Source organism: Lacerta agilis, chromosome 13 (assembly GCF_009819535.1).
Source record: "Lacerta agilis isolate rLacAgi1 chromosome 13, rLacAgi1.pri, whole genome shotgun sequence".
Taxonomy (NCBI): Eukaryota; Metazoa; Chordata; class Lepidosauria; order Squamata; family Lacertidae; genus Lacerta; species Lacerta agilis.
The window spans coordinates 6213814-6226208 of record NC_046324.1 but is presented as its reverse complement, the minus strand read 5'-3'; the positions used below and the strand labels follow the sequence as shown (position 1 = coordinate 6226208).

General features: G+C 47.0%; 1 protein-coding gene across 1 annotated transcript in view; it reads right to left on the bottom strand.

The window, feature by feature from the left end:
* Window positions 1–12395, bottom strand: part of WDR72 (WD repeat domain 72) — a 67949-nt gene that overhangs the window by 14252 nt on the left and 41302 nt on the right. The window contains exon 17 of the mRNA XM_033167608.1: window positions 11324–11480. Within this exon, the coding sequence (XP_033023499.1) occupies window positions 11324–11480 (157 nt within the window). The remainder of the gene's footprint in view (window positions 1–11323; window positions 11481–12395) is intronic.

The following is a 12395-nucleotide window of genomic DNA, read 5'->3' as shown; positions in this document are numbered from 1 at the left end:
CAGGGAGGCAGACCAGGACCAGTATTCTCCAGGACTGATGAGGAACTGAACCACAGAGAGCTGGGATGGAGGTGGAGGGAGGGAAGGAGGGAGAGAGAGCGAGAGAGCACTTGTGAGACAGCCTTATAGATGAAGATCATTGCCCCCGCCCCCAGCTTGGGCAACTTAAGCTGCTCCCAAATGCCCTGATTTTGTCTCCATTCATCCACTGTGTTGCAAAGGGATTTGATCCAATTCATTTGGCTGTTACTGCAGCTGACTTGACAACTAGCCTTCTGTTAATTCTGGTGGGGAAGCAGATGTGTTGAGACCAGGCAGCGATCTCTCCCAAATCAGCACGAGGCAGCAGGTTGTGACATCAGGAATTGATTTTACTGTAATTGCCAGAAACCAAGAAAGGCCTACGGAGGTAGGGGACGGGACACATGATCCAAAAACTAGGGTGGGGAGCTTGTGGCCTTCTAGATGCCGTTGGACCTCCATCACCCCCAGCAGTCAGCAAGGGCCATGGTCAGGGAGGAGGATGGGAGGTGTAGTGCAACAACAGGTGCCCCAACACAGCCTTTAAATTAATGTCAAACTTGGGGCCAAGACATTTTGCTTCCTCTAGCCAAGGTGAATATGCTGAACACAAATCAAATTACAGGTAGGTAGCCATGTTGGTCTGCCATAGTCAAAACAAAATTAAAAATTAAAAATTAAAACAATTCCTTCCAGTAGCACCTTAGAGACCAACTAAGTTTGTCCTTGGTATGAGCTTTTGTGTGCATGCACACTTCTTCAGATAAATTGAAACAGAAGTCACCAGACCCTTATATATAGTGAGAGGGTGGGGAGGGGTGTGGGAAACCTGTTGACGACTGTTAACGACTGCAATTAGTCCTAAAGGCAACTCATTACCAAACTCAAAACCACGGAGAGACCTGGTCTGAACAAAGACATTGGATTCTTATCTCATTATACACGACAAAGCTATCTTTAGCCATCTCACCCCTTGCTTTTTCCTTTAGGACTAATTGCAGTCGTTAACAGTCGTCAACAGGTTTTCCACACCTATCAGCCAATCCCCCATTCCCACCACCCTTCTGAGTAATACCCCTCCTCACCCTCTCACTATATATAAGGGTCTGGTGACTTCTGTTTCAGTGTATCTGAAGAAGTGTGCATACACACAAAAGCTCATACCAAGAACAAACTTAGTTGGTCTCTAAGGTGCTACTGGAAGGAATTTTTTTATTTTTTATTTTATTTTATTTTGACAACTCAACTTATTTTGGAACCTGATGCAGAAAACCCACAGGCTCCTCTCTTTTTCCCTGACAGTAAAATTGCAATAAAAAATGGAATAATCAATAATTTGTTGTCTTTTCATAATATGCCAAATCAGCTGCCTGAGGCAGTCACCTTATTCTGCCTAGTAGTACAGCTGCCTCTGTTCAAACTGCAAATGGTTCATAAGAAGAGCCTTATAAACATGCAAACGTATGTATCTCATGAAGCGAGCTGTAGTCCATAATCAATGTGTTAGTCTTTAAGGTGCCACAAGACTCTTGGTTGTTCCCCAGACTTATGAGCTGTATGCAATAAGATTGGCCTTACAAGCAGACAGAACAGGGATCTCTGCTGAGGATCAGAGCAATGTGCATGAGACTTCCATCTGATTCAAACTGAGAGCTCTCTTTGAGTTTTGTCAAAAGCCAGAGGAGGCTTAAGCAGCTGTCATCTGCAAAATGTCACCATAGTGCATCATCACAGGAACACTGTGGTGGTCAACTGCCACAACCATCAGTGTCAAACAGTAAAACTTCATTTAAAAAAATCCTTCCAGTAGCACCTTAGAGAGCAACTTAAGTTTGTTCTTGGTATGAGCTTTCATATCTGAAGAAGTGTGCATGCACACGAAAGCTCATACCAAGAACAAACTTAGTTGGTCACTAAGGTGCTACTGGAAGGAATTTTTTTATTTTTTATTTTGTTTTAACTATGGCAGACCAACATGGCTACCTACCTGTAAGTAAAACTTCAGACTATGGAGATCTGCAAAGACTTCAGACCATGGAGATCTGCAAAGACTGGACTTGATCTATAACTACAAACTATCTATCATATCTATCAATCTACTGAATCACTCAGTAGATTTGCAGGTGAAGCAATACACAGACTCCACAGCACTGCAATTATTTTCAAAATGCATATTTAGCAAGATAAATAAATCATTGTGCAAGAATATTCAGGTTACTGTGCCTGTGAGTAGGTGTATACAAGTAGATACAAATTTAGAGCAGTGATAAAGGAGTAAAATGCACAAGAAACCAGCATTTGGTTACAGTTCATCCAACCAACCACAAGACACCCCAGCTCATTTGGCCTAGTGGAGAAAAGGCCAGAAAGCAATTTTGAATAATAAACGAGACCTCCTGACCTCCTGACCCAAGTCTGGCAGGGTCAACGGCAGCCCTTTTCACCAAATGCTGATGGCAGAGACACAGACAGCTCCACTAATGAGCTCCTGGATAGAGCAATTGCCAATCTGGAGGTCACTGGCCTGCTGCTTCACAGGAAGGGGAAAGTGATGCTGTATTTGACTGAAAGTGGAAGCCAAGGGGGTCAAGGAAACCCAGAATGGAGTTGTTCCTCCTAAGGCCAATCCCAGAGTGGGCATGGTCTCATGAGGAGGCAGCACATCACCAGGTCCACTGGAGAAAGACCACCACCACAAATCTGCAATGCTGCCTTAGCTCCCACTCAGTGTCATGGACTGGCTAGATGCAGAGGAATGGTGGAAGGCACCAGTGGGGGAACCCCTAGAGAAGAAGGCTCAGAGCCTGGGGACTGGTGATCGGATGATGACTAGTGGTCAGAGGGAGAAGACTGGGAGGTGTTGGTGCTGGAAGAGGTAACGGGGTTTAGTGAGCGGGGAGAGGCTGTGGCAGAAAGAAGTGCAGAAGCAGAAGTGGAAGCAGAAGAGGAGAGAGGCCAACAGGCAGAGATAAGTTAGGCTGGTGAAGATGCCAGGGTGTCTCCCTCTCCTGCTACAACAAGCTCCCCTTCCCCCTGGTCTCCCAGGACCAGGAGAGGTATGAAGTGGAAAGAGAAAAGACAGGAGCCTGTGTAGTCTCAGATTGCTTGGGAAGGACTTTGGTGAGGAGGAGATTTAGTCAGCTGTGGGAATGTGAGGAACTTCAGTCTCCACAATTGCCTTGTAGGTGCAAGACCTACCAAGAAGAGTTGCTGAGTTCATTAGGCCTGGCACCCCTGAGCAGGCCTTGTTTCTTCTAATAGAGTTAACTTCACTTAGTGTGATTTTTTGCTGGTTGGCTCCTTGACCCTCAGCCTCTTCATCCCACATGTATCAGCAAGAGACTGACGGGCTCTTTCTGACCTGCTTGCGCTGGGTCAGATCCAGGGATCAGCTAGAAACCTCGGGGAAGCCCAGCACTGCAGCAGAATGGAAATAGCTGCATCCACACCCACACATACCATATTAGTCTCCAGCCAAATATTAAGCATTGAATGGCCTCAGCACCTGTAATTTCTATCTGTATAATCACTGTAATTAATAGCCCAATGTTGTCCATCTAGTTCAGCATCCTGCTTCTTCCTACAGCAGCCAGCCCGAGGCCCGAATGGAAGCCCCACAGGATATGAGGGCAATAGGCTCCCTCCTATTGTTTCCCCTTCAGAAAATGCCATTCAGTGGCACACACATCTCATGAACCAGGAGGTCCCATCCATGTGGTCATAACGGGCCTACTCCATGAACCTGTCTAATTCCTTTTTCAAAGCCACCTGACCTTGTGGCTGTAGGCGCACCATGTGGCAGTGCATGAATGAGTGTGAAGATTGACAAAAAGTGACACTGCTCTCTGCCCACTGTTTATGCACCACGCCTGAGTTTACAGCCTTCTACCATGTCCTCTCTTAGTTGCTCTGTTTTCTAAACCCAAAAATCCCCAAACGCTTTGGCCTTCCCTGCTACAGCAGATGCTCCAGCCTCCCACAGAGGGGAGGATTTTCTAAATGCAGATTTTCTAACTAGAATAACCACTATATTTTAAAAGTTCCCTGCCTCCTTACTATGGAATATACCTAAGCCTCATTAAAATGATTTGTAGCAGTTTGTTTCCCCCTTGTGGTTTAGGTCATTTCTGCCCCCCCCAGCCCCCCCGGCCAAGAGTTCTGGTTCTTTTCCTGATTTCTGACCTTCTTGAATCTGAAGCCAAGCGCATTTGCAGACAGCTGCAACACGAGAGCTTCCTTGTCCTCCTCTGCCATTGACCTTCAACCTGATCTGAAAGAGCCACGTTCTTTCTGAGAGAGAAGTTATTCATTTACTGTAATAGCCTCCTGAGCAACGGCTGGCAATTGTGCCCAGATGGGATTCTGTGGGGTTTCCAGCTCCAGAACCAGCAGGAGGCTGCAGTTGGATCAGCTGGGGCTGCAAAAGTTGATCTTTAAAAATATGACTGGTGTGTGAAATTAAAGGAAAGGGGTGTGTGTTTCAGTGCAAGCGGGGTGGGAGGAGGGATTACAAACAACAGTTCCTATCATTTTGCCTGCGTCTATTCTCCACTTACTGTTCCTAAGCGGAAATCTAATCTTCTCTGTTGGGGACGAATGGGGAATCTGCAGTGCAGCTTTTCCGCTGGGCCAGATATATAAATGCGGTGGCTCTTTCATTCAGAAGTGCAAAGAAATGAAATGGACTGGATGGGAAAAAAGGAAGCATGAGCTGCAGGTGGCGATGGAGGAGACAGTTCGTGAAGCAGGGAGGGCATTTATCACAACCCCTAGACAAGTTATTGAGCTGTCTGTGAAAAACAGGAAGAGTTCTCGCAGAAGGCAGTGGCTGAGGCCCTTGATTGATAGAGTGAGATGATGCAAAGCTGTCTGATGGCCTCTCTGTGAAATAACGCAGAGGAACTCAAGGTCTTTCTTGACAATCCCTGACCACAGATGAACAGCTACTTTATTACAGCGCAGGGAAAGGTTGCAGCTTGCTCCAGACTCACCCACCCGCCGATGCACACAGTTAACTTCGCCAACAACCCACTGTGTGTGTTTAAGGGGTCTGCAGACTTCGTAGGATTTAAAGGGACAGCAGATTGCGTTAGTTCAAAGGTGGGTTTCTTCCCTGCCCTCCCCATGCTATGAAAGTAACTGGAAATAATATAGGCAATCCGTACAACGCTGTTCTGGGACCAGGCAAGAATATCGGGGAGCTGTGCTTTCGCCTTCTGAAACCTTGACATTGTCACCCTCTATGAAATGCAGGACTTTTATTTGTCTTCAAGCTGTTTTACAATAGAGAGTGATACCTGAGGGACACCATAGAGGGATCTTCCAAGGCAGAGGTGAATCTCAAGTGTCTGGGCTGCAGCTCCAGTGGCATTGATTTCAGAAACTCCTCCCAAGTCACTTTGGATGTTGCAGGGCATGTCTTCTTGGAGGGGGGCTCTTTTTGCTAACTCCACTCCACTTGGTGGGGGTCAGGGGGGCTGCATCAGGCCTCCAGACTCGAGTAATGGCTCTGTGAGCAAGTCAAGTGCTCTTAGCACACACTGTTGTCCCCTTTGCACTGACTGTTTGGTGCATGAGAGAGCAAACTTAAGCAAGCAGCCTCTCCAGCTGTTTAGGGATGAATGCAAGAGAAGACTGAACTTCCTGGCACCTGGGCCATCTCAGTCCAACTCAAATGATGGGAGCAGCCACTCTGCAGTTCAAAGATTTGATTTTTTTAAAAAAATATTAGCCACTGAATTACAGTTTTATGGTTGGATTCCTAACACGGCCAAGTTGGTGCTTAAGTGAAAGGATCAGAAATGATACTTTCTGGTGACTGCAGCAATTTATGACTGGCAATTTTAGCTAAGAGGATTCAACAAACAAGATTTTTAATGGGCTCTACCAGCTTGATTTTGAGAAACACAGGTGGACACAGGAGGGAAGGCACCTTAGCTGGCTGACTGGCCTGCTGCTCCAGTGGGATGTTGGCAAAGTTAACTGTGTGCATCGGCGGGTGGGCGAGTCTCTTGGTGCCTCTTCTCATTCCTTCGTGCACTGGGACAAGGGTTACATCAGATCCTGGGGAGGGTCTCTTTCACCTTCCAAGCAGCCGAGCTGTCACCTGCTCCAAGCTCTGTTCCTAGCTTCAGCTCCTCTGGCACACAACCGTTCTTAAAACCCATATGCTGGAGAGCACAGCCATTCGGATCAGGCCCAAGGAAGAAGACCCCCCAGTTTGACCTGGGAAGGAGAGGACACTGGGAGCTTCTAAGAGAAATGGCTCCATAAAGTGCTGCAAATGAGTCACCCTTACAGTAATGGCTAAGAGGCAAGTGGGCTTCCCCAGGCAGGGCCTGAAGCTGGCAATCCCAAACCGGCATGTTAGCTCATGCTGGTTGTGGCACAGAGGAAAGGCATTCCCTTTCCAGATGGATTCTAAAAGGCAGTTCATTATCTAGCAAAGGCAGAATGTCAAGAGGAGAGAGAAATGGATGAGGCTCAGCAGTGGAGGCAGACAGAGGTTAGCTGTGGAAGGAGAGCAGCCACTGAGGTACTGCAAAGGGAGCTTCCCATCTCCAGTTTCTGTTTGCTTGTTTGTAATTTATTTTTAGAGTTTCTAGCAGAATGGATTGATGGGTGCATTACGCGCGGCAGATATCAGGCCCACGTGGGCAGGTGCTTAGTTGAGGTTTTCAAAAATGCATGTAGTGCACGAAGCACAAATCTTGATGACCCCACCAGATGTCAGGTGGGCCAAGATCTGTGCAATGCTTTCAGATGCCACAACACAACACCAGATACAGTTGCAAGATGAAGGAACTAGAAGCGGCAAGTTCTCCAGCAAACCTAAGCATAAAAAAGTTCAAGGCAACTTGGCTTCTTCTTCTCTTGCCCAGCCCCCATTGGTAGAAGACAGTAAGATACGTGTAGGGAAAGCAGGAAGGCCCCAAATACCCCCGTAAGACCTCAGCTCCGGCTTTTAGTTATTTCTTCTCTACCCTTGCGCTTGATTCAGAAAGCACAACCAGTGCAAAGTGCAGCAGCTTCTGTGGGGGGGGGGACCCAGCTTTACCCATCAGTGTTGAAAGTTCTATTAGCTACTGAGCCAAGTTCAAGGTTTGGTTCTCAACATTTAAAGCCCCACTTGCGACCAGGATACTTAGTAAAGACCAAGCCAATCTCTAAGATCTTCCGAAGAGGATTGTCCTTGGTGGATTGCCACTTGGTGACAATGTGTCAGTGAGCCTCTGAAATGCCCTCCCTCGGGTAGTTTGTGAGACGGTCACAGTAACATCCTTTCAATGCCTCTTAAAAACTTAGGTTTATCTAGGTCCGTGTTTCCCAAAGTGGGCGATACTGTCCCCTGGGGGGCACTGGAACAATCCAGGGGGTGGTAGTAGCCTTGGGTGCAATCGGGGGGCATTGCATAAAAATAAGAGGGGTGGAAGTATAAAGAAAGAAGAGGGGGAAAGAAAAAAATGTTTGTACATGTTTCATCTGTTGTGTACTGCCAGGCTGGGCGCCATTGCGGGACAACAATGCCTTCCCTGGATCCAGTGGATGTGCTGGAGTCGAGGGGCTTTTCTGGGTTTGGGTGAAGCCTTTTCAGCTTCCTCCAGGCCTGGAAAGTAAATTGCAGCTTGCCTACCTATTTGGCCAATGGCAGGCGGGCTGTGGCACCAGACCCACCCCTGAGGCTGATCAGACTGAGATAGATTTCCAGGGAGGGGCTGAGTAATTTATTTATTTATTTTTCTGAAAAGGGGGTGGTAGGCCAAATAAGAATCTCTGATATAGGTTTTCCTGAACCTTAGTTCTTCAGTTTTGTTTTGCACACTGTTCAATGTTACTTGTGTGAGAGTTGTGTTTCGTTTTTGCCAAGTTTCATTGAATGTTGTGTGTTAATTGTTTTTATACACATTGCTTGCAGATTTTTGTTACATCAAGTGGGATCATTTTAAATAAATAAATAAATAAATAAATAAATAAATAAATAAATAAATAAATAAATGATAGCTGTCAGGATCATTAATGTTTCCCCAAAACCACCCACCAGAGATGGAGAGCCGACGACACCACCTTTTAAAGTGGCACTTCCTATGCCTTGGCATCCAAAGTGTTGCTGCTTCCGTGTGGAGTTTCAGCAATATCCTAGCAGAACCGTATCCTTTCTAATGTTTTGGATGAGCCTGGTATGGCGCCTGCACAATTGGATTTTGTGTAAAAATACACAACAAATCTGATTTCTGTTGCATTAAGGAGTTATGTCTGGTAAAATATATGAAGCAAAGAATGAAATAAGCTGCAGTTCTACAGAGTCTTCCATTTTGCTTCCTTCAATACTTGACCACTAATATTAGAGAATATTGGATCAAGGTACAGTTTTAAGTGAATGTCTATGAGATGATACAGTAGCCAAGTTAAACCACAGGTTAGATGGTAAAATACAAAATTGAGTTGTGTTCCTTTACAGGAAAGGGCTGTAATATGAAACAAGGGTGTAATGTCTTTCAGTGATGCATATTCCACAAGAGGAGGAGGAGGAGGAGAAGGAGAAGTGTGCTTGCAGGGACCTTTACCGAGGCAGTTCAAGAGCACAGTGCTTCCATGGAACAATCATGGCTAAGGACCGTTGTCAAACCATTTCGCTCTCTGTGAATTTGCCAAATCCCTTCTTTAGAGCCACTGGTGGCAGGAGAAATCCCACACCTCAGCAGCTCAGAGTATTCTGCCTCTGTTCTGCCACATCCCCTTTCTGTAGCCAAGGAAGAGCCTGAGAGTGAACACATATATTCGCCTCAGCAGAAGAAGAAGATTGGCAGGCCATGGCTTGGTGCAGGAATGACAGTGGCCCAGGTCCCTCCTAGTCACCTTTTCTGTTAGGACATTAGACACAGGGGGAGGGGGCACCGTTTGCCTAAAATGGGAGGGTACTTATGGGTGGGGCTTGTAGATTTCATTAAGGGTCCCCTTGAGCTCTGGCATGAATCAACTTGGCTAATGAGAACTTACAGCACCTAGACAGGGTTCTTTCAACGTACCAGTGTTGACTTGATAACTGAAGACAGAGTCATGCCAATTGGCCCAGCGGGGTTTTGTGCAAAGACCAAATGGCAGATGAAAGGATCATCAACCCCAACCATCCTCATCCTCAAGCAGGACACCTTATGCCTGAAAACATACAACATGGATCCCTCTCCAGCTTTGGTACAAAAATAGCTAAGGAAGGGAAAGGAGGAGATTCCAGGAAATACGGAAATTGCTTATATATTTCAACAAGCTTTTTCTAATGTATTAGCATGTATCGGTGTGATGGCCTGGGATTCGGACTCGGATGCCAAACCTGAGGTATCCCAGCCTGCACAGGATTCCCCGCCTCCAGAACCAGCTGAGCCGGGGCTAGGGCTTGAGTCTGAAGGGGCCTCACCTGTGCTGGATCCTCAGGTGCAGGCATCAACGGAGTCCGCTCTGGCTCCTGATGGGGTGGAGGACCCATTGCCTGCAGATGCCCCACTCTCAACCCCGTCAGAGGAAGCTGAGGCTGCCCCTGGGTCCGGTAACCCACCAGCCTCTCCTGAGCTGTGAAGGATCAGGGCAGAGAGGCGAAGGGAACTAAGCTCCTGCAGAAGGAGTGCTCACCTCCAGGCCAGAAGGAGAGGCGAGTCACCGGAGGATCGGGGCCACCCTATGCCTCGGGGCAGATAAAGGCTGGCCAGTCCCAGCCCCAAGTTGCATGAGCAACACAGTTGCTATTGTGTGCCTGCCTGTGTCCTCGTGCCTGTTCCTGACCTGTACCTTGCCCTGCTTCCTGCCGGACTGACCCCCTGTTGGACTCCTGGACCTTGGACTGGACTTTGACCCTGCTTCGCGGACGAACCCCCAGCGTGTTCCTGACCTCTGACTACCCGGCTAGACCCACGGACTGTTACCTGACCCTGCTGCCGCCCCGCCACTGGACTTGGTTGCCTTACTGGACCTACCGCTGTTGTCCAGGACTGCTGACCACGCCCCCACTCAGCCCCAGGTGAGTTTCTGGTCTTCCCACCTGGTGACCTCTGGGCTGGGCACCCCTGGGGCCAGCACAATCTGTCTTAGTGAACAACAAACTTCACACTTCTTGCTGAGATTCAACTGTCAACACCTTTCTTTTCAAGTGGGTTGACGCAGACGCTCTTCCTGAATGGTGCCTCCCAGAGTTCACAATGCACAACCTCTTCCTAAATAATCAAACCAAGCAACCTTCTAGTAAACACAGGTTACACATGGTGAACTGTGACTCCATGAATCCTCAGGGGTCCCACACTGATGTAACCTGCACCTGGGGGAACCTGACATGACAAATATTATTTTCTTTTTCTTTTTTTCTTTGGTAGCTGTTTTTGTCTCTTTTTTAAATTTACATTAGTTTTCTATATCTTGTGGTATTATGACTTTAATAAAAATCTTAATACCAAAATATTGGTGTAGAATAGGGACAGGAGAGGGGGACCCAGTGTAAAACAAAAGATAATACCACATGCATGCTCATATTAGCACTACTGCAACTATCATCTGTGTTCTTTATGGCTGAATATTTTTAACTTTTCTTAGATTCCTGGAACAAACGTGCTAGCCACAAATCTTCATGACAGACACATGCACACCACGAGATTAGCAATGACAGAGAAGACTCACTAATAGGATTGGATGTAAACTTCAGGTCACTTAATTTTAAGGCCCAGCTAATGGCCTAAAGAAAATTGGATATCATCTCGTAACATAAATTCTGAATCAGACTTTCCTGCCCATCAACAGGAACACCATTAAAAGTAACAGCAGCTAGGCCTGCTGTAAAATGAAATGACGCAGCTGTAAAACTAATTTCCACAATGTGGATTATTCTACCACCAAAGCATAAAAACTCCACATTTCATATTATGAAGTTATAAAATTGGAGCAGTAACATTTTTACTATAAGTCTGATCTCATTGATAAAAGATAAATCTGAAAACACCTGCTCATTTCCATATAATTTGTTGTTCACTAATGTTATCTATAAAATGACGTGCATCAATTGTTTGCAATCGTATTTCCAATACACCCAACAAGAATGAAATACTAGAAGCATTTTGAACATTTACACAAAGCAACACACTTTCCCCTCCCATTCCTTAAATATGGAGTTGATGAACAGGGATAGTAGGAGCAACCACCTGAGGGAGGAGGGAGATCTGCAGCGCCAGGAACTCTGGGACGGAGAACCCTGGCCTTATCTCAGAAATTAAAGGCTTCTCCATCTACCTTAACCTGCCCTCACACCAACAGATGAGACACTTACCCAGCAAGGGGTGGCTCTTTATAATCTCTGGCTCCTCGGTCCTTCGCTCCTCCACTTTGGCACTTGCTTGCCCACGACCGTTGGCCAATGTCTTCCGACGGTTTCTCAGGCCCTGCTGAACTTCAGCCAGCAGAGCAGCCTGAATGGCTTCAGTCATCTGCCAGAGATGCAGGCTGTCAGTGAGGAGGGTGTTAGGCTGTCCTGCTCCAAGCCCATGCCTCCTTCCCTCTCCCTCTTCTCCCAAACACAGCTTCAGGGAGGGGGCAGTGAACAGGGAAGGCCTACTTACTTACCTATGCTCCTGAGCAGCTATGCTAGCATGCTCAGTGCAGAGGAAAGGCAAAGCAGGGTTGACCCTTTGTCCTGCTGCATTGCTCTATCAATGGCAACTGGCTTCATGATAGGAGGGGGTGAAGAAGAAGGGCCTGGGGATGCTAAAGCTAGGTGGGGTTGAGGAGGTGACTGGAACCTCTCCTGCCCATCAGACTGGAGAGGCTGAGAACTTTTCAACCACTTGTCACATACACAGCAGCCAGTTCCTGATATTCTTTGACTTTGAACAGTCAAAAAGAAAAGGAAAAAAGACCTCTCCACACACTGACGCATCAGACGGATGGCTAGGCCAAAACTTTCCCCTAGATGCATCACCTTTTCATATGCAGAGTGCTCTTTCAGATGTTTGCATGGTCGTCCATATCGGATAATTACTATACATGCAGAACTAACACAATATGCAAATGGTTCAGGGCCAGCCCTGACACGATCGTCTTACACATGTGTAGGGCAATCACTGGAAACCCTACAGGCCAGCAACAAATATGTCACATGGAGGTTCTGCTCATGGTTTCACCAGGCTGTTTCTGTGTTGTTGAACTGAATCAAGGCAGAGACCTGGAGGCTGCAGGCCTTCCTGATCCCCCCAGGTCTGCAAAAGCTGATTTGGTCTGGATTCCCTTGTGCACATGAGGTGAGCTTGGCTAGATACCAAGGTGCCCCTGCAGGCCACACTGTGCTGACAAGGAAGGTGATCCTGGCTGGATTTTGGCACCAAGTGCATCAGCAACAGATAACT